At 44.7% G+C, this 22,174-nt stretch overlaps 4 protein-coding genes across 5 annotated transcripts in view; 2 read left to right on the plus strand and 2 right to left on the minus strand.

The window, feature by feature from the left end:
- Positions 1–2,565: 2,565 nt before the first annotated feature.
- rest (RE1-silencing transcription factor) lies at positions 2,566–9,992 on the plus strand. Its single transcript, XM_018679584.2, has 6 exons — positions 2,566–2,725; positions 4,435–4,731; positions 4,852–5,421; positions 5,518–5,678; positions 5,888–5,971; positions 6,687–9,992. The coding sequence occupies exons 2-6, from the start codon at positions 4,472–4,474 to the stop codon at positions 8,603–8,605; spliced, it is 2,994 nt and encodes a 997-aa protein (XP_018535100.1). The 5' UTR covers positions 2,566–2,725; positions 4,435–4,471; the 3' UTR covers positions 8,606–9,992.
- Positions 9,993–10,044: 52 nt separating this feature from the next.
- Positions 10,045–13,700, minus strand: noa1 (nitric oxide associated 1). Its single transcript, XM_018679625.2, is given in 11 exon segments — positions 10,045–10,610; positions 10,706–10,823; positions 10,916–11,032; positions 11,122–11,253; positions 11,361–11,452; positions 11,673–11,783; positions 11,898–12,062; positions 12,211–12,562; positions 12,564–12,959; positions 12,961–13,169; positions 13,374–13,700. Coding segments are annotated over 11 exon segments (2,148 nt in total). The 5' UTR covers positions 13,597–13,700; the 3' UTR covers positions 10,045–10,377.
- Positions 13,701–14,369: 669 nt separating this feature from the next.
- nipsnap3a (nipsnap homolog 3A (C. elegans)) lies at positions 14,370–17,186 on the plus strand. 2 transcript variants are annotated; one of them, XM_018679581.2, is made up of 6 exons: positions 14,370–14,517; positions 15,628–15,835; positions 15,927–16,088; positions 16,177–16,338; positions 16,455–16,541; positions 16,685–17,186. In XM_018679581.2, exons 1-6 carry the CDS (start codon positions 14,449–14,451, stop codon positions 16,759–16,761), a joined length of 765 nt encoding a protein of 254 aa, XP_018535097.1. In that variant the 5' UTR covers positions 14,370–14,448; the 3' UTR covers positions 16,762–17,186. The 2 variants fall into 2 exon arrangements, with proteins under 2 accessions (XP_018535097.1, XP_018535098.1); XM_018679582.2 differs by having other exon boundaries at positions 16,177–16,326.
- A 548-nt stretch (positions 17,187–17,734) lies between these two features.
- Positions 17,735–22,174, minus strand: part of abca1b (ATP-binding cassette, sub-family A (ABC1), member 1B) — a 31,792-nt gene continuing 27,352 nt past the window's right edge. The window contains 8 exon segments of the mRNA XM_018679580.2: positions 17,735–18,927; positions 19,146–19,389; positions 19,480–19,572; positions 19,867–19,970; positions 20,526–20,660; positions 20,769–20,910; positions 21,681–21,787; positions 21,888–21,950. Of these exon segments, the coding sequence (XP_018535096.2) occupies positions 18,757–18,927; positions 19,146–19,389; positions 19,480–19,572; positions 19,867–19,970; positions 20,526–20,660; positions 20,769–20,910; positions 21,681–21,787; positions 21,888–21,950 (1,059 nt within the window). The 3' untranslated portion in view covers positions 17,735–18,756.

Consider the following 22,174-nt stretch of genomic DNA (forward strand, 5'->3'; position numbering starts at 1 on the left):
TCTAATACATTGTACATTTAGAAACGCTCTAACAAACCGAAAACGTAGCTAATGCAACATTTAATCATTCATGGATACAAATCATTAAATTCAAAAATACAATTTAATAACAATAGCAATGAATGAATTAAAAAATGTAGGAAAAATCTAATCCTTGAGGAACAGCAGGAACTCTAATTGTTTCAATAGAGTGTTGGCAGGAGTCCAACTGATATAGGTTGGATTTTATTTAGTGTTTCCTTTTTTAAATTAAACTCAAAGTTATCAATCCACAATTAAAAAGTAGAATAACAACATGTATTTGTTAACATTTTATTATTTTGTTAAAGTTAAAGTTCTTTAGAAAGTAAACTTCATTTCTTTTTTTTACAGGGAGAAGAAAAGAGAAACAAGGAGACAGAAGAAACCAAAGGTAATGAATGAAAACAAGCTGAATTAAGTGTAAAACCCACAAACTGATGCTGTAAACTGAAGAGTGTCATTTAAGTGTGAATTCAATTGTTATTACAACATATAATTCTGCTCTTTAAATCTTTTTTAAAAAACTTATTTTAAAAGTCCTAGGCCTACTAAAACATACATGTTTGTGAGTTATCCTGTTTATGTCCTGTTTATGTTTATGTCAACTACACCAACACTTAAAGTTTCATTTTAGCTGTGCAAAATGTTCATAATGTGATGATAACCAAGTTTTTTATTTCTGGGAAAAGTTGTCAAACTGAAATGTTTTATATGATCCATATATCTAAACAGTTGTTATGATATTTTATTTCACATGTTTACAACTTTCAGCACAACCAATGAATATATGCTAAGAGACAAAAAAACACTAGTCCTTTTACCCCTTTACAAATATTAGGCTTTTATTTTGAAGGCAGGCACACCATACATCCGGAATGTTTCCGTACAGGTTGAAGCTGTGGAGTAGAATCAGGAAGGGGCGTGGTTGGCGCGTGTGTCAATCTATGACGTTGCTTTATCGCCCACACACCAAGGGTATCAATCATTGATCTGAACCAATAATCAATAACTGATCAGTATCTCTGAATCATTGATCAATATTTCTGAATGATTAATTAGTGTTTGATCAGTGTTTCTGGATAATTGATTAGTGGTCTTTCCAACCGTTTTTCATCATTATTTCTTTATTTAAAATCTGTTTTAGTTTAGTCTCTTAAAGCCTATTTAATTTTTTATCCCAGTGTTTATCATGGAGCTGCTTTGATAATATTAACTGTCTGCACACTCTGTAGTGATGAAAGGAAATAAAGCCCTGCATGTGAATAAAGAATGTCACATGTTTAACCTTCAATAACCTCTGTTCAAACTGTGTGTGTGTGTGTGTGCCCTACCTAATGCAAATAACTCCCAGAACAGTTCCTGCCAGTAAACATTGTTTACAGACTGTAAACACACCCATGTATTTATATTACAGTTGTATTAATATAACAGTGGAGTGATGTCCTCACAATGCACCATCTATTGAGATGGAAATACAGTAAACAAAAGAGTCCATCTGTGTCCTAGCACTCAATATGACCACTACAGCAGCGAGGTAGTTTTATGTTGTGTCAGTAATTAAAAAAAAGAAGAAAAAAAAGAAAATGTTATATGAATATAAAGTGATAAAACTTTTAAAAAGTATTTGTCACTGTCTGTTTCTAATGCTGCATCTCATATGCTAAATTTTGTGTATCTTTACTTGCTGCTACAAAAAGTAAATTGATAATTTCATCATATCTCATTAAACATGCTACTCTGCATCTTCTCTTGATTAATACCAATGATACAGATTGATTTTTTAAATTAAATACTCTTTATGTGATAATGCTGCATGAATGACTTGTAGTCAATAATATCTTTCACTTGTACAAACTCAGAGCTGAACATGAATAGATAATGTCAATATTAACTGATAAAATCTGATTTAACAGATAAAGTCAGAGTTAAAGTCATCACAGAAACCACAGACACACACAGCAGAAACAGCTTTAGTGTCTCCATGAAGACAACAGATTTTGTTATGTGATTCAGGTACTCAGTTAGTTTTGATCAACAGGAAATTAACTGGCAACAATCTCAAACATTAACATTTACTAGTTTACCCAGTTTTTAGCGTTATTCTCAGAAGAATCTGGTCACTTGGGCATATTTAGCCATCTTATATATAATTATATATATTATTATATTTAATAATTGTCAGATGTATTAATAATGAAAATAATAGTTGGTTGCAGCCTTACAGTTCTAATATGATGGAATAAAACAAAGGTATATGAGGTTTTCTGTCGGATAATTACTTCATGCACATAAAGACTTAAAGAAATTTAATAAGACACAATTTTATTATTTTATTGTATTTATATTGTATTGATACCTGTGGACTGAATGACTCTAACACACCTGAGCTGACAGAAACACACTGCAGCACTTTGAGTGCGACATGTCGTTGGATGAAGGTTGTTCTACATTATTACATCTTAACAACACGTTAAATAGACTGAAGCGAGATCTTTACCCTGAAACTTTGACAAGAAAAACTTCCAATTCGCCGCAGAGCAACGTGCTGACGTCACGGCTGTACGTCGGCGGCAGCTCGCTGTGGAGGAATGTGCGGAAACTTCTCCGTCTACACTTTTCTCTCCGCGCTGTTCGTCGAAGAAAGTAAAGCACGAAGGTGGAAAAAGTCCACGAAACTTGAGTAAAGTTTGGATCGGAGGAGTCGGTGAGTTTCTGCGCTGCTGGGTATTAAATGTCGGGCACAGCCTGGGGCCGCAGGGCGGGTTTTCTCGGAGCAGAGCGGCTGTAAAGTTGTTGGCAGTTTAGAGGAAAATGGAGGCGGTGAGGTGGAGAAGAAGGCGCTGTCCGGGGCTGATCAGGACCATGGCTAACACTCCGACACCTCTGCCCCGCACTTTACTCATATTTAACACTTTAACTTTAACCCAGTCGCCTAAAAACTACTGGAAAACCACCCTGCAACACTTTACTCCAACTTTAAATATCTGAATCAAAATGTCGCTGTTTGAATCGACTTCTGCGCTTCCGCAAACTAAGTTTGGTGAAACACTGACGGGATCGGACATGGTGGCTGCAAATCACAACTTCACAGAGACCACACTCACTTTTAGCAGTAAACTTTAAAGCATCTGAATTTACTTTCAAACACATCTCCGCAAGTATCACAGTGGCAGACACGCTTGAATCAGAGTTTTATAGAAAATGTTTTTAATCTGGTTTAAAGTCCCCAGAAACCATGTGGAGGCTCAGACTTTTACTTTTTAGTCTTAAACTCGCTTTTGCTTTAAATAGTCAACAGGTTTTACCACATTGTCGGCGCTAAAGTGGATTTTATTTGCTCCAACTGACCTAAAATAACTTACTTTGTGCTTCCTGTGACCAAACCTACATTATAGTTTTACCACATTTAAGATTTAATCAGATATTTGTCGATCGGCTGTTGTTATCTGGCTGATTTGAGGTTTTTGTCACTTTCTATGGTCTTACTAAAAAATCGGGTTACTTCCCCTTTCGTTACATTTTAATTTAATCTACCTTTAGATGTGGATTTTCTCACCCTAAAACTCACCAGTGTTTGTTAACCGCTAACGGCCTCCTCAGTGTAGTTAGGTGAAGTTGTATGTTTTCCAGGGGGAGTTCTGAATGTGTTTTCTCTGCGTGTGTGGCGCTGTCGACTGAGCTGTGGTGCTGTTTCAAAATGGCCGACAGGCACATTTTCAGTTCCTCACATCAGACCACATCAAATCTCAGCTGAGAAAAGTTTACCTCAGAGATTGGAAGTTTATATGGATTTCATCTGCGACTTTTAGATGAAGAGAAATGACATCTGATATTATGTTCTAAAACAACATGTAACTTCAGCTACTAAAAAGGATTAAGCACAGATGTACTGTAAATAATAAGTATCACATAAGCCCAATACTAGCACTGAAACAGTTATCATCAATATTGATTAATCTGTTTATTCTTTTCTTGATTAATCATTTTGTCTGATCAACATGTCATGTTACTATTTTTAATTTATTTAAAAATTATAATAACAATAAAGTCTTATCTTAACTCATAATTAGACATCATTTATTTGTTGATTATATTTTGTGTTATTAACAAATCTGCAAAGTTACTGAAGTTATCAGATAAATGCAGTGCGGTAAAAAGTACCATATTTGCCTCTGAAATGTAGTGGAGTAGGGGTATAAAGTAGCATAAAGTAATGGAAATACTCAAGTACAAATATCTTGAAATTCCACTTAATTACAGTACAATAAAAATATTAAAATGCTTTCCAGCACTGATAATGTAAGTTGCAGATTAATTTTCATTATAATGCAGACTTGTATTTACTTAAGTCTTCACCTTTGTGTCCTAATTTCTGTAATTTATAACGCTCTCTGATCCTCTTGTCGTCTGCAGCTTTTCGTCCCTGTAGAGGTGAAGAGCTGAACTCAACATGTCCGCTCAGACTGTGTTTTCGGTGGAGATGTTTCCTGTGGGTGTTTCTCTGATGGAGGACGGTCAAAGTCTGAACGACATGCCCAGGAACACGCTGCCCGCCCCTCAGCTGGTGATGCTAGCCAACGTGGCAGCGGTGACGGCGTCGGAGGGTGGCAGCGGTGGCTGTGATGGCAGCGCAGCCGACGAGAAGGAGATGATGGAGCTGAAGACGGTGGGATGCAGCTACTCGGACAGCGAGGACGAGAGCATCATCAGGTTAGGAGTTAGTCTTATGTGCCACTGGCCAGTGCTGATGATCCTAGCCAAAGTGTTAAGGGTGTGTTAACTCGCCTGTGTGTCTGATCATGCTGTTAACTCACCTGTGTGTCTGACCAGGTACAGCTATGACAACCAGAACCACAGAGAGGTCTGTATCATCGAGTATCCAGAGTCTCCAGGCCCAAGCATCAAGGCTGTGGTTGTCGGTAACAATGCAGAGGAGGAAGAGGAGGACGATGGGGACAAAGCTGAAGACCTGTCCCGCCGCCCTCAAACCCGTCCCTCCACCGCCACTAAAACACAGGTTGCCAAACGTAAAGACAGTCCCCCCGCTGCTGTGACGGAGAGCACCAAGAAGAAGAAACCTTTCCACTGTAAACCATGTCACTTCCAGGCTCAGAACGAGCAGGAGTTCGTAGAACATCTCAGCACCCACAGCATCAGCAAGATGATGGTGGTGAACCGGGTGGAGGGGCGCAGCAAGACCAAGACCAAGGAGGCAGAAACACCTGAGTCCCAGGCTCCTTCAGGTGGGGAGGGGGATGGTAGCGGGGAGGCAGGAGCCACAGCGACAACAGGTGACATCAAAGGGCTGATCAGGTGTGAACGGTGCGGATACAACACCAACAGATACGACCATTACATCGCCCACCTGAAACACCACAGCAAGGAGGGAGAGGATCACAGGTAACGGGAAGCAAGTCCTGATTTTCTAAATGTGATCAGTGACATCTAACAGCCTGTTAAATAACACATTCCTCTGCTGCTGCTGTGTTTCTTCAGGGTGTTTAAGTGCACTCTGTGTCCATACACCACCGTAAGTCAATACCACTGGAGGAAACATTTGAGGAATCACTTCCCCAGCAAACTGCACACCTGCAGCCAGTGCTCCTACTTCTCCGACCGCAAGAGCAACTACATCCAACACATCCGGACGCACACAGGTTTGTTCTCGGCTTTGTTCCTCCTTTTTTTTGTTGTCTTTATTTTTGTCTTTGCATCCCAAGTAAAACACAAGTGAAGTTTTTTGTTTGTGTATTTCTGATTTGTCTCTGTTTATCTGTATTCTGAGGTTGTTCATAGACTCACTAGCTGTCCACATTTAAAAGTCTTTATCCAGGTGAACATGTGATGAATTTGTTGTGTTTTACAGGTGTGCGTCCTTTCCAGTGTCTGTACTGTGACTACTCCAGTTCACAGAAAACCCACCTGACCCGACACATGAGGACTCACTCAGGTCAGTCTTCGACACTCTGCTCTGTAAAATATTCTTAATATTAAAACATAGAAACAACTCTAGATCAATGGATGAGTAAAAGAAGAGAACACCACTATTTACTAATTTACTAATCAGTGACATTGATCCTTCAGGAAACACTGATAAATAGAACTGCTACATAGTAAAACTGGCACTGTTGTAGTAGTGATGGATTGTTAGTATCAATAGCTGTGTAGTATTATTTTCACTAACAGAAATAGTTGATTACTGACTATGTTTCTTTCTGTCACTCACACTGTTAACTCTTCTGTTTGTGTTGCTCTCACTTGAAGCAGTGGATTAACACGGTAAAGTGATTTAGATCAGAACTACATGCTGTGACTTCCTGTGTTGTGTTGTGGTTTTTTTTCTGTCTGACATGTTTACCACAAAGCAGATCAGCCTGAAAACACACATCACATGATACATCTACAAGATTAAAGAAAACAAGAGACATCATTGCTTTTAGAAAAAAATTAGTGTTTTCAGGTTCACCTGCTCTGGTGTGCACATGACCCGAATCCTCCTGCATGTACAGTCTCCTGTCAGAAGCAACAGATTTCAGACCAGTGTTAGAGGCTGTTATATGATAGATACAGAGTCGATGTCAATCCTTGAATCAGACTCACATGCTAAAGGAAAGCCTGCTACATTGTCCACTGTAGCATCATAACATCTTACCTTCTGTGTGCAGGTGAGCGTCCCTTCAAGTGTGAGAGCTGTAACTACCTGGCAGCCAATCAGCATGAGGTGACCCGCCACGCCCGGCAGGTCCACAATGGCCCCAAACCTCTTTCCTGCCCCTACTGCGACTACAAGACCGCAGACCGCAGCAACTTTAAAAAGCATGTTGAACTCCACCTCAACCCTCGCCAGTTCCTCTGTCCGCTCTGCAAGTACGCTGCCTCCAAGAAATGCAACCTGCAGTACCACATCAAGTCCAGGCACTCTGGATGCAACGTCTCCGTGGATGTCTCTAAAGTCAAACTGCGTGTCAAGAAACCCGGTCCTGATGGTGCAGAGGAAAATTCAGACTCCAGAGCAAGCAAGCTTGACAACTCATCCAGCATCGAGGAGGACTTTGACATGGACGACGGGGACGAGCATGAGGCTGTGGACTCGAGCCCCATCAATTTGTCAATCAGAAAGAGCAGCAGGCCTAGTGTTGCTCAACCTTCACAGAGTGAAACACCGGACAAGGCTCAGAAGAAATCCAGCGCCACTTCTGAGAAAGAGAAACTACCGAAGCTGAAGGACAAGATTGAACCAGAGAAAAAGGTCACAACAAGGCAGAAGAAGGCTGAGAAGGTCAACGAGAATCCTGCAGAGAACACAACTGTTAAAGAAACCCAGGCTGAGACGATAACAGCTGCTGTAAATACAGACACCAAGGTGAAGAGACGAGTCAAGAAGCTACCAGCAGAAAAACAGACTGTCCAGGACCAAGCAGAAGTGCCTGAATCCCAAAAAGACCAAATGGAGACAGAGAAATCTGACCAACAAAAATCCAAGGAGGAGAGAATAGTGAGGCAGAAAGTGACAAAGGAGGAAGGGAAATTAAGGCCTGAGAAGGAAAAAGAACAGCAGAAGAATGATAGCAGTGGAAAGGAGAACAAAAGCATCAACAAGCCCAGGAAGTATGGATCAAGGAAGTCAGAGAAAATTACAGAACCTGTTGAGGAAGCTCAGCAGAAACCAGAAAGTCATGAGAAAAATCAAAAGGAAAAGGTGGTTAAAGAAAAGCCCTCAAAGAGGAAAGCAGTGGAGGCATTAGATCTTTCCCAAAAGTGCTCATCTGAGACGCCATCCAAAGCCAGACGACTGAAAGCCACATCTGCTGAGAAGGTGCAGTCAAAACTTGCTTCAGAAGACAAGTCAAATGATGCCACTCCAATTCAGCAAAAGTCCAATGGGACAACACCAGTAAAGCAGAAGAAGACCAGGAGCTCCAACAAGAAAGCCGCAGGCCTTCAACAAGCTGTGGATCCAGCTAAAGACAAGACAAGGTCAGTCACCAGTCTGACCACAGAGGCTCCAGAAGCATCCGTTCAGCTGGACAACTCAAAGCAAACCACAAACTCTGAGCACCAGCCAACAGAAAACAGCCCAGCACAGAAGAAGACCTTCACAGACGACACAGTCTCAGCTGTGCCAGAAAAGACTCTGGACAAACCTTCAGAGAAGATGGATGTTTCACCCTCCTGCAGCTCAGGTGAGGACACACCCTCTTCAGCTGAAGACCGGCCTGCTCCAACCTTCCTAAAACCCACATCACCACCTTCTCTGGTGCTTCCAAGTCAGCGAATCAAACCCGCTGACCCAGAGGACGACGAAGGGATCCACAGCAGTCACGAAGGGGGAAGTGACATCAGCGACAGCGCCTCTGAGGGCAGCGACGACTCTGGCCTCAATGGCAATGGCAGTGGGTCGGGTAAGATGGCCAACGACCCCGAAACGCCTACTGACGAGATCCCAACACCAACGGAGCTCAAGAGTCACATGTGCATCTTCTGTGACCGTACGTTCCCCTTGGAGGCGGAGTACCGCCGTCACCTGAACCGTCACCTCGTCAACGTCTATTACATGGACAACACCACTAAAGGACAGAAATAAGGATCTGTATCCAGTAAGCTGAGCTGGCAGAGCAGTTAATCCCAGTTCTATGGTCATTATAAACGGTCTTTTCATATATTAATACACAAACTGTTTGAGAGCCTGTATCCTAAAAAATGGTTATATAAACTCTATCTCTTATCAGATGTTAGATTCTGATCTGACCTGACGACAGTCTGCTCTGTGTAAATATACCGACATGTAGGTGGATGAGTTTATGTCAGTACATTGTCAGATCATGTCAAGTCATCATTAACTTTCTTAACCTGTTAATTCCTTGAGATGAATTCTTAAAAGGACCATTTTTGAAATCCTCATCCAACTGCACCGATGAATTCATGACCTCAAGTCAAGGAAGTTTTTTTTCTGGGATACTGACAGATTTGAACATCACCCTGCATCAGTCTGTGACAAACTGTCATTGTAATATAAAGTTTACGGGAGAGGTCAGAAAAACAGTTTTGTCCAAATATTATTTCCTAATGCTAAAAGTGGATTTTCCATTTTTAAAAACCTTCAGTGCCTTTGACAATCATGTCTGTGTACAGTAAAACTTCTTAGCTCTTCTTTTTGTTCTATTTCAGTAACTGGGTGAAATGACTTATTCTCCTTTTTTATGAGCACAAGATATTTTGACGTGTTTAAATCCAAAAAGACGATCCTGCAAAACATGCACAGTGTGAATATCTGTGGAGGACACGTCTACAGATCTTAGCTCATTATAAAACACCACCTTGTATTTTTTAATAGTCCAGGACTGAACAGTCTTCATTTAGAACCACGTCAGTCTTGTTTTGGTGCTAGGCGAGAATAAAGAGAAACTACATTTGGCCTTTAGAAAACCATTAGACTGTAGCAGAAGAAAAAGAATAAATGCAACTTATTTCATTGTAAATAATTTCGTGCAATATTCCCTTTTTTAGTTAAGATGCCAAAGTGAATTTCTGTCTTGTGTAGGTATTTTCTTCTGACTGTAAAGAAATGTTTTTTTTATTTTCACCTTTCTTGATCTGTTTCCACAAGTGACCTCTATCACCACCATAATATTTTCATTATGGACTGTTCTGTCGATTATCATTACAGTTAACAAATTGTTTAAATAAACAGTCAAACCCTGGTTCAGTTGACTGACAGAGAAAAGCAGAAAATCTGAGAAAAGGTTTAGACTGAACGCTCCCTGTTAGCAGTGATTTATTAGTTTCTCATTAACAGGATTTCTTCCTCTAATGGAAACAGATTGAAATTAGCATTATAACTGTCGTATGTATCGTTATTATCTGTTTGCTCTTATTCTCTCTACAAACCTAACACGGTGAGGTGAAGGTTAAATTTAACCTGTCAAACTGTCTTCTGCTCTTTGTTTTTTAAATAAAGACTTTCAAAATCAGCTGTGGTTACTTGTTCCTGTTCTGTCATTAATGATCAAAGTAGAAACAAAGTAGAGAACAGAATATGTATTTGACTGTGCTCGTCACAGAACAATTAACATGAATACAAACGTTTTATGGCAGCAGGTTGTCAAACTTCACCTCATCACTGCATGATCCACACCTTACGTTACATCCTGAAAACGCTGCTTTATTGTGTGATGCTGCAGCAGAAGATCGGTTTGAGTTCGTCCAGCTCACAGAGGTCAAAGGTCAGTCAGAGCCATGACTGTTGCCAGGAGGCTTCTCTGTCTATCTGCTCTGTCCACATCTGTCCCTGGTGTGGGACAAACATCCCAGCGGACACCAGCTCCTCCTCCTACCTGTCTGCAGGTGTCTGCAGGTTCACGTCTTCAGCTTCACCTTCAGCCTCTCGGCTCCTTTGGCTGACAGTCCAGTGTCCAGAAGCCCCTGTGGCTTCATCGGTTTGTAGGCGGCGGATTTTCGGATGCGTTCTCCTTTCAGGGAGACAATGTGAGGAAGCAGCGGGGGCGTCCTCAGACTAAAACCTGCTGCCTCTGGACCGTGAACCCTCAGCGACACCTGATCACCTTCCACCGCCGTCACAGCCACCCAGCCTGCACACAGAGACAGAGACAGGATATCAGAGTGCAACTTAATGCTCCAGGTGTATAAACACATGAGGATATATTTCTCTCCCAGGTGTGTTTACCTGCAGATGACAGTTTGATGTCAGCAGCAGCCTCCAGGTAACCTCGACCCTCCAACCTGAACTCCTGAGGAACCAATGCAGGAAACTCCTTCATACGCTCCGACCCTCCCATAGGCACCTGAACTCACCACCACACAGAGAGTCAGTACTAAAACTCCATTCATCAGAACAGCTGACTGATCATGTGACCGCTGCGACCGTGTGACTCACCCCCAGCAGGATGTGTCCCGCATGTTTCTCATAAATACTGTCGGCCTTCTCCAGACTGGTGATGTGGACCGGGACGTGACTGGAGGCCACGACTGAAAACCAGCAGGATTTGTTCCCCTGTAGAGGACGAGTCGATCAGAGACGTGATCCAAACAACAGCCGATCGATCAATAACTGATCATGAATAATAATATTATATCTCTCACCTCCAGGAAGTCGATCCTGGCCAGAGCCCCCACAAACAGACTCATACTGGGCTTCAGCACAAACGTCCGTGGGACGATGGCGTGAGTGGGAACCACTGACCTCACTTCCTGGTCGTTCAACAGGCTGAGGATCTGGGCGAGATACATTCAGACAAGCAGAGAGAAAGAGAGAGAGAGATTATTAAGGGTTGCCTCCTGCTGTCATGACTCTGTGGAGGTATGGAGTAAAACTGTCTCACATCTTTCTCCTTCATGATCCCCGGGGTGTCGTACAGCCAGTGAGCGTCTTTCAGCTCGTTGTGGGTGAACTCCACCGGCGCCTTGCTGGGGCCTGAAAGGTCAGAGGTCACACAGAGGTCAAAGACTCAGCGAATCAGAAGAAAAAAAACACTGAGTCCTTCCTGTCCCTCCTCAGCCCCACTAACGTCACATCCTGGACGACCTCCACCTTCCAGACTCACGGGCAGAGTCCTCCTTAAACATCATCACATCAAGGTTTATACCTGTATGATCTCGTCCAATCACACGCTTCTTTCTCTCAGTGTCCTCACCTGTCGTCGTCTCTTCATCTTCATTTCCTCCAAAAGCCAAACTATCTGGATCGAACTCGAACACACCTGGTCTGGAGCCGCTGTTGGACCGGAACGTTCTGCCAATACGACCTGACCGAGAGAACAGGTGAACAGGAAATTAAAAGTCACAAAATGTAAAAGTTGTGTCCAAACTGAATCCAGCAGCTCCTGTTGCCCCGCCGTCCCCCTTTCCCCGTCTCTTACCCACTAAGTACCCCTGCTTGCTGAAGTGTCTCAGCCTCCTCAGCTCTTCCTGGGACAGCTCGCTCTCCGTCTGTCGCGATGCTTCAGCGAGTCGTTCCTGTCGTTTGAACATCCTGTGCGGAGTCGGGTTGATGATGGGGAACTTCAGCAGGTTCAGAGTCGTCCCTGAACGCACCACGGCGACAAACACAAACACAGTCACTTGACACAGAGAATCAATTCATAAAAATAGAAGATGATTATCAGGATAGTTATTGGTTTATGTTCAGCAGACACTAAATTGATAGAAAAGTGAATGGAGTTTGGTGCTCACCGGGCCACGGCGATATGGTGGCCTTGTGGATGACATCAGAGGCTTTGGACTTGCAGTAGTCGGACTCCAGCAGCGTGTTGAAGAGGGTCGACTTCCCCGCGTTGGCGCTCCCCACCAGGTACACATCACCTTTGTACTTCCAGGACCTCTGCAGGCTGGTGATCAGGTTCTCAATGCCATACCCGGTTTTGGCGCTGATGAGGTGGACGTCCGTGACCTGGCTCCCGAAGCCGGCCTCCTGACAGTACTGGACGAGCTGCTGCTTGATCCGCCGCAGGTAGCCGGGCGAGTCTCCGGGCAGCAGGTCGATCTTGTTGCCGAGGACGACCACGTGCTTGTTGGTCCCCACCAGCTTCGGGCAGGTCGGGGACGATGGAGTCCGGGAGGTCCAGCAGGTCGACGATGAGCAGCACCAGGGCCCGGTGGGGGCGGATCTGCTGCACCACGGCCTTGTACTGGTCTCTGGACACCTGCAGGTTCAGGGCCTTGTGGTGGTGGGTGAGCAGGTGGCAGCGCTGACAGGTGGCTTTCGCCAGGTTCCCCTCCTGCAGCAGGGCCTTGTATTTCTCACTGGGCAGGTACCCGGGGGCCTCGATGGCGGTGCAGTGCAGCATGGCCCCGCAGCCGGAGCAGCAGGTGTCACTTACCGGCTCGTCCACGTCCGGAGTCCCAAAGACCTTGTGCTCACTCTTCTTCTTCTTTTTCTTCTTTGCAGCCACGAGGTTCTCATCCAATGGGAAGTCCACATCATCGGAACTGGATCAGAGAGTCCGGGTGCGGCTCCTGCTTGGCCTCGTCCCTCAACGCCTGCAGCTGACGCTCCAGAGACCTCAGGTGCTGTTTCTGAGGAGGGGTCTGGAGGTGTTCAGGAGGAGAGACAGGAGGCGGAGAGGAGATCTGCAGCTGCTGGAGCTGCTGGATCAGGGCTTTCTCTTGCTGATGGGGGTCCTCCTCTCGATCTGAACCAGAAAAGAAGAAGAGCACAAAGACCACTTCAGGACAAGAACCAGAACCACAGAAGAAACAGATTTAACCTGTCTGACCTCAGTGCAGCCTTAACACCCAGATTCTGACCCCCCCGCCATACCCCCACCCCCCACTGAGAACTGGCCTGGGCCTGCCCCCTCTAATGGTCTCAGACCTGCACCTGTATCCGGTCTCACCTATACAGTCCAGAAACACGAACTCTTCCTCCAGGTTCGGGTCTACGGTGCAGCCCCGGACCTTTCCTCTGTCTCTGCTGCTGAGCTGCCGGATCACACCTCGACTTAAGTCCGGTACGGACCCCGCACGCCCCGCAGAGACCGCAGCGGGGACCCGGCGGGTGACGGTCCTCCACAGCTGCCGGCGGACACACACCCGGAACACCTGAAACACCTGAGACATGTTTACACCGCCCGGGACTCACCCGAACACACCGAGCTCACCTTGGAGCTAACACACACACTCACACACACACATGCGTCTGCTGTCATGCGACTTCCTGAACGGATGTGACGTCAAACTCCTCTTATGTTTATGTTCCGTTTTAAAAATTATTTTTTTTATTTTCAAAATAAAACCAAACATGTCGCGCGCAGACATGTACAAGGTCGGCACTGATAATAAAATAATAATAATCAATAAGAAAAAAAAAAAATCGCCGTGACGTCTCCAGTATGAGAGGAGACAATGACGACAGGAGGTCTCACTCTGCTGCAACTTCAGGGACCAAAAATACAACCAAGTTTCTGATTAAAATAAAATGAATGTTTTCATATTGTTTTTCTTATCTCTGGAACTTCTTCTGAAATTGGATTTACATGAATGCCTCTGATTCAGACTTTGAACTGTCAGTAAATAAGTTTATATACAGAAAAACTTTCTGACTAAAAGGTCTTTCAGAGTTTTATAAAACATAAAGACACCAAGACAGAAGGTAAAAGGAAATATAAAAAGACATAAAATAGGATGTTAAGGGTATTATAAGGGAGAAGCTAAAGAAGAAATGTCCAAACAGCCAAATATAACTTTGCTGTTTATTCATAGAAAATTGTAAATAAGGAGAAAACCAAAAATACACAATACACCTTAATAACAGGAGAGGTTTTCAGTCAGATTTTTAGGGGTCATCTCATTGGGACTTTTTCTCGGTATGTAGTGAGACCTCTTGTACACAGAGGATCTCTGGCTGCCTGATAACTTCCTCTCTGTCTCTCTCCGCTGCTCCGTTTGTTTCTCTGTCACTTTACTTTCAGCATGTTGACGTTGAGAAGCTCTTTACTGAGATCAGCTGCTGCGCTGGTCACACCTGCTGCTGCTGCTCAGGTGAGTTTATCTCCAACTTTAACTTTAACTAACCACAGCCTCATCTAAACTAACCCAGCTGACCTCAACTCTGAGACTGGACCAGACCGGATCCTCCTGACACCTCAGAACCAGGCGGATTTCATCCTCTGACCTCACAGTTTACAGCAGGTCAACACTGAGATATTCACCTGGATTTTACAGACTCACACCTGTGCCACACACATCTGCACAGACAATCCTCTGCCTCTGATTGATAAAGTCACAGGTTAAGATTTGAAGTTTGTCATGTTTGTAGGTTTTGTCCTTGATCTTTGGACCAATCTCAGTGAAAAGGTCAAAACCTGAAGTTTAAAATTAACCAGGAGCCGAGGGGCCTCTGCAGAGAAAACAGAAAAAACCTGTAGAAACCAGTTTACCTGAACGCCTCACTGTGTGGAGCATGTGGAGAACTTCTGTGGATAAAAAATATCAAGCTTACTCTGCAGGTACTGATTTTATTTTCTGTTGTTGTTGGTTTAACAGAGTTAAATCTGTGTTAAAAACGTCCTCACACATCATTTCTCCAAAGTAATAATCATGTTATTATCGCAGCAGCTGTTCAGTCTGTGTGGTTTTAATAATAACTGAGTGTAAATCACTCTCATACACTCAGTGCACACACACACACGCACACACCCTGCTGGTTCATGGTCCACAGTCACGTATCTCTCACCTGTAATGTTTTATTTTGGTCGCTAGGTGGCAGCAGAAACTGTTTAACATGTAGAACACGTTTCATCCAACAACAGATCTGTTCTCTGATCTGTTCAGACTTTTTCTGTTCAGTCGACTTATTTCACTTCCTGCTTTACAGGAACAAGATGAAAGAAAACAATAGAAACAGGAATAGAAACAGTGGATTCAGGTGTGTATATACTGATATAATCAAACTTGTCACTGCAGTGAACAGTGGCCTGATTTGCAGAAAGGATCACATGTCGTGTTAGGTGTTGCATCTTGCTGTTGCCTGTGTTCTTGTCCAGGTCTTAGTGTCCCAGGTTGAGTCCAGCCTATAGTCCAGGTCCCAGACTCTCAGGTTCTGAACCAGTTTGACCGTCAGACCTCTGCTGTCTTCCCTCTTCTCTGCAGCCTCGTGTGCACCTGTCCACCGGCCCCCAGCAGAAACACAAAACCTTCTATGAGTTCCGCACCTACTACATTCGTCCAGACCAGAACACCGCCTTCCTCAAGCTGACCAATGAGAAGATCCACCTGCGCACCGCCCACTCTGAGCTGATTGGCTACTGGAGTGTCGAGTATGGCGGCCTGAACCAGGTCTTCCATATATGGAAGTATGGTGAGGACATCCTTCTTCTTCTCTTTGTTCTTCTTCATGGGGTCTTTAAAGTGGACTTGACCTCCTCTCCTCACCCCTTCTCCCCCTTCAGACAGTTACTCTCAGCGGGCAGGAGTTCGGGCAGCCCTGGCTCAGGACCCCTCCTGGATCTCAGAGTACATCTCCAAGGCGATGCCGATGCTGACATCCCAGTACAACGAGGTCACCTACATGGTTCCCTGGAGCCAACTGCAGAGGCCGCCACAGGAGGGCGGTAAGCCCCGCCCCCACACTGTGAAAACTACCTGCTTTCAATGACATCACATCCATGTCATAACACCAGGTGTGTGTGTGTGTTTCAGGTGTCTATGAGCTGATTTCCTACCAGATGCGTCCCGGTGGTCCGGCGGTTTGGGGCAAGGCCTTCCAGGCTGCTGTGACTGCCCATGATGCACCGGGGTATGGCAAGTTAGTGGGAGCTTTCCACAGCGAGTTCGGCCAGTTGAACAGAGGTACAAATCGAGGTACACTGTAGGGAAAAAAAAAAACAAACAACAACCAGACACTAACAAACACTAACGTCCAGTTTCATGTGCTTAATGTCAATGTCAAACACGTCACCCTGTCCTCCCTCCATCAGTTCACACCCTCTGGTGGTTCGAGAGCGCCGACCAGCGCGCCGAGGTACGACACAAATCCCACCATGACGCCAGAGTGGTCGCTGCAGGTGAGGCCCCGCCCACAGCCCCTGTGCTGTCAAACCACACCTGGACACTTGTGTGGCATCATCACAGTGATCAATCACCTGTGATCCTTCAATGATCAATAGCATCACTAACAGATCTCTCTCTCTCTCTGTCCCTCCCTCAGTGAGAAACAGCGTCGTCCATCTTGACTCTCAGAGCAATAAACTCATGTTTCCCTGTCCTTTCTCTCCGATGAAGTAACTTCCTGTCACATCCTGTGTTCCCACGGCAACAGAGACAAACACTGTCAACACGACTTTAACATCAAGGGAGGTGCATGTCAGGCCACGCCGTAGCTATGGCGTCAGTTCAGCGCACAAATATATATCAGGCTAAATGCTGATCTTAGTCTCGTCCTCTGTGAGCTTCTGTGCTAACCACTGATCCTTTACAAAACTTTGCTGATGTAAACTTTTCATTCAGATTTAGCTGTAGCCTGTGTTAAAGGTCAGTCAGTGTGCGAGTGACAGTGGCAGCAGCCAATCCTGTGAGGGTTGGAGGAGGTGGGGCTTCTCTTTGGTTTACATTTCAGTGGCTGATGATTGGTCCTTTAAACCTGAGCCATGGTGTTATATTTGTTCTGCATGTAAAAACATGACTGAATAATAAAGTGAGATATAAACATCTGTCCTCTGTGTGGTTATACTTTATATAATCACTCAGTGATTTACAGGGAAACATGTAAACATTATGGTCTCATTTCTGACATTTTTCTGCTGTTTGTGATTATCCAGCAGCTTTAAATTGACAAAATGAGAAGTCAGACTTACAGCAGAGTTTGTGTTGAAAAAAAGGAAACAATGACTGTGGACTAAGGACATTTTTAACGAGATTAATGCTTAGAAAGTCTGTGAAAGTGAACCAGAGTGAACCTGAACTCCAGAGGGTTACATAATGAAGCATTTTCCATTTCCATTAATTCTAACTATTCTCACAAACTCACTAACTCTCTGAAACAGATTTGGCAGCTTTATTTAATCTATATGGACATGTTTGAGATTTGATGCAAATATTGAACATTGAACTGAACGTTCTGTCTCAAAGCGTCAGAAAAACTTCAGTACATCAAACACAGATCGAACAGAAAGAACTTTATGAATCAAAGGTCAAAGTTCAGGAAGTGTGTGTGTGTGTCTGCAGATGAAAGCTCAGATTAAAGACACAGCAGACACAGTAGATTTGTTTCATTTTAATGTGAGTTGTTCAGGGTCAGTAACAGTTCTTCTTCCCATCAGCCTTTTCTGTCACATTAAATAAACGTTTTTTTTCCTGTCGATGATCAGAGAACAAAAACAGGTTTTATCATCTGAGGAGGATTTTTTTTTTTTTACATCAGTGCAAAGACAAACTGATCCCGTTAACACAAAGTGCTGAAGCTGCTTCGCCCTGATCAGTGATTGGCTCTCTCAGTGTCGCCTCCTGCTGGTAAAACTTTGATCCACCTCCTGCTTCAACAGCAGCTCAGACACAAAACGAAACATGAAGGAGAATCAACAATCGATCAATAATCGATCAGCTGTTTACGGTTCAATACTGTAGTGTGCTGTGAGGAGCTGATGAGGTATTTTACTGTTTCACACCCAGACCAAACAAATCTGCTCCTTTTATCATCTTTTCTTAAAAAAAACTATAAAATCAATCAACTCTTCCTCTTCTTTGTATCAAGCTCTATGATTGGCTGTTAAACAATACAGGAAACAGTACTGCCACTTGGACTCCGCCAAAATAAAACAACAAATTATACTTTTCTGTTTCAACTACACATATAAATAAAAGTCTGACACAGTAAAAACGGAATCAAACGTGTTTTTAAAAATGTGATTTTCTTTGCAGTCGAGCCCTCGGCCGTTTGAAATGATTTGGATTCTTCATCGTTAGTTCAGAATAACAAAAGACCCTGACGAGTTCATTAGAGGCACCGCTTCAATCACACAAAGAGGAAAACGTCTCAGCACCGACGAGGAGCTGCAGGAACTCATTCAAGTTTTTTTTTTTTTTTTTAACACTCAGTCTGGTCGGCGGCCTGCGAGCGGCTCAGCGCCTCCACAGGAAATAATTTGCATTGACTGGCATGAGGCAGCAGGTGACTCCGCCCACTAGAAATCAGTATGACATCACAACAGGAGAAGGGGAGGTGTCCTCTCTGCTGCAGGGTCGAGTCCGAGCTGGAGGTCCAGCTTCCTGACGTCACACGGGTCACGCGATCGCAGGGGTCACATGACGCTCTCCCTCAGTCTGTCCCCGCCCTCGGCGGCCCCCGGGTTCGAGCTCAGCGTCGGCATATCGACGGACACGTCTTTCCGCCTCACCTGAGTTGTCTTTGGAGTGATAGTCGTCGCTCTGGTCCTTCGCAAAGTTCACAAACACCTGAAACAAGAAACAGGATCAGTCTACATCGCTACAGACTACATTTCCCATCAGCCCCCGCTACCCTCCAGTCCTTTCTTTCACAGGAGACATCAGCTCAGTTTGGTCCTCTGGGACAAGCGGAGACGCGTCGTCCATCTTTATAGACAGTCATTGCTTCATGTGAGAGTTATGAATGCGTGTACCTGTTCAGGTGTGTGTGTACGGTCTGTGTTTACCTGGTCCAGTGTGGTCTGAGTGACGGAGTAGTCCTCGATCCTCAGCATCTCTTTATTTTTGGCCAGGATGGAGAAGATGTGAGCGAGCGAGGTGAGAGATGAGGGCAGCTGGTACTGCAGCATGTTCCTGTGTTTCTCCTTCAGCGTGCTGCCGCTCAGCTCGCTCTCGATGAACTTCATGACGGGCAGCAGGTCGGGGTCGGGCCCGGCCACCCGCAGGATGATGGTGTAGCCGTCACCAAACCTGAGGAAAACAAGAGAAGTATCTCAGCTGACGGGACGTCCAGAGACAGAAACACACTTTATTTTGAAATTCAGTGTGAGTCAGCCTTACCTGTTCTTCAGGTGTTGGACGCTGCCGAGACACCTGAACCTGCCGTTCACCATGATGGCCATCCTGGTGCACAGAGCCTCACATTCCTCCATACTGAAATACACAACACACACACACACACACACACTCTGTTAATATACAAACAGAGGACACAGAGAAAGGACACTGAAGACACAAACAGAAAAAGTAACCTGGAGGACACTTACTAAAAAGACAAATTAAGCTCACTAACTGAGGACACTCAGACAATCTGGGGACACTAAGGACACATACTGAGGACACCCTCTGAAGACAAATAAGGAAATGAAGTAAGGACACACACAAATTAAGAGGACGACACCATCTTCCTGTCTTCAGGTGTCTCCTGTTTGGACGTGTCTGTCCTACCTGTGTGAGGTGAGGACGACGGAGCGTCCCTCCTTGATGACGCTGTGGATACAGTTCCAGAGGGCCCGGCGAGCTTTGGGGTCCATGCCGGTGGTGGGCTCGTCCTGTAACGATTAGGACAGCCAGGTTGAGGTTGGCCCACAGGTGGAGCAGGAAGCACAAGGTAAAGGTGAGGAGGAGGGGGAGGAGCATTGTACCAACTCCACCTGCACCTTTTAGTTTAAGCATAAACCTTCCTCCGTCTCTCTTCTTCTTCTCTCCTCAGGAAACAGAGCAGCAGCTCCTTTTAATCCTCCCTCTGTTACACAACCCCCCCTCCACCTCCAACCTACACCCCCCTACACCCTCCAAATCCTACTGAGCTGCTCTCTGATTGGCTGAGAGTGGCCTGATGCTGTTGTGTAACTCCTGCTGCACTCTGGTACTTTAACTCACAGCTGCACTGTAAAAACATCTCGTCTGCACCTCACCTTTGTTTCTGAAGCTTTCAGCCACATGTTGTGGTCTTCCTCAAGTGGATGGAGAGGACAACCAAGCCATCTCCATGACAACCAAGCAACCCAATCCACTGAGGAAGACCACGAGATGTAGCCGAAAGCTGAAGTTTGTGTTGAGATTTTATGTCAAGATCAGAGAAGAAGAAGGAGACGGTGAGTTACCAGGAAGACGACAGGCGGCGCTCCGATCAGAGCCATGGCCGTCGACAGTTTCCTCATGTTTCCGCCGCTGTAACTTCCTGCTGCTTTATCCGCATACTTCACCAGACCCAACTTCCTGATCCCCCACTCTGCCACCTGTCAATCAAACACATCAGCACCATCAGCACGACCTCCACCGGCATCATCCATCTTTCAGAGTGTGACATGAAGTAAACAGCGTGCTTTGTGTATTTTCAGACTCACGTCACAGACTTCCTTCTCGGGGACTCCTCTGAGGACGGCGTACAGCTCCAGGTGCTCTCTTCCTGTCAGCAGCTCGTTGATGGCGTCGAACTGAGGACAGTAACCCATGTTCTGATGGACCTCATCGATCTCTCTAAGGATACTACACACAGACAGACACACACGTGTCAACAGGTCCAAGGTTTATCTTACTGTTCCCACAGATATAATCAAAGAGACACCATTTATTATAATGCAAACTAACTGATATAGTTAAGGGTCAGAGGATGTTTAGTTCTCTTCCTGTGTTTGTCAAGGACCAACAGGGTCCCGGAGCCGCAGGTTGAGAACCTCGTTCAGCTGTGAATTTTAATTCCCGACGATTAAAAGATGAAGCAACACTTCACTGTGTTTTTAATGCCAAGTCGGTGGTAGAGCTGCTAAATGAAGATCTCAGCAACAATTAATGAGCTTAACGAGAAACAAGTGAACTTATAGAACTGTGAGTGTGTTCAGGTTCAGATCTGAGCTACTGTTCTGCTCAAAACTGAAAATAAAACCTTAGGAGGAAATGATTAAAGCACATGTCATGTTAATATGTGGGTTCTTATCGCCTGTCATCACATTTGGTTTCTGATTCGGGCCCAAACGATGTGACATGAATTTTACTCGAAGTGCTTTCAGTGGTTTTCACTCCTGGACTCAAAGTCTTAATCCTCAGAGTAAATCTGCTGGTCTGGTTTCAGCTGCAGGAACCAGGTCAATCCCCGAGTCCAACAACACAACAACAACAACAACAACAACACACCACAGAAACCAGTGTTCAGGTTCACTTCGGGTGCTGAACTCAGTAGCTCTCAATCAACCTAGAGAGAAGTTCAAATCTTCACAGGAGGCTGATCTGAGGTCAGGTAATGTGACCTTTGACCTCACCTCTTCCCAGCCAGGAAGGCCTCTCCGCTGGTCACCACCGTGTCTCCTGTCAGCATCTTAAACGTCGTTGTCTTTCCGGCTCCGTTCACACCGAGAAGACCGAAACACTGAACACACACACGATAACAGTTAATGTTAATTATTCATCATCACATTTAAATTAAAATATTTCTTCTTCTTCTTCTTACTCGGCGTGATCAGTCTCACCTCTCCAGGTGGAATCCCCACACACAGTCGATCCACGGCTGGCTTCTGCTTCCTCTTAAACACCTGCAGGACACGATTCACTGTTCAGACCTCACACACACTGCACTTTATTTTGACTCACTACAGCAGTAAATGTGGATTAATCCGCCGCTGAAAATAGTCCCATCATTTCTTCCTGTGTTTTTATTAAAAACTACAGTGAGCAGCTGTTTTAGGAAATTAAAATTGTAAAAAACTTCATATTTGTGAGGTTCAGACAGAGGAGGGACGGTGTTGAGAGACAGACT

Source organism: Lates calcarifer, linkage group LG8 (genome assembly GCF_001640805.2).
Source record: "Lates calcarifer isolate ASB-BC8 linkage group LG8, TLL_Latcal_v3, whole genome shotgun sequence".
Taxonomy (NCBI): Eukaryota; Metazoa; Chordata; class Actinopteri; family Centropomidae; genus Lates; species Lates calcarifer.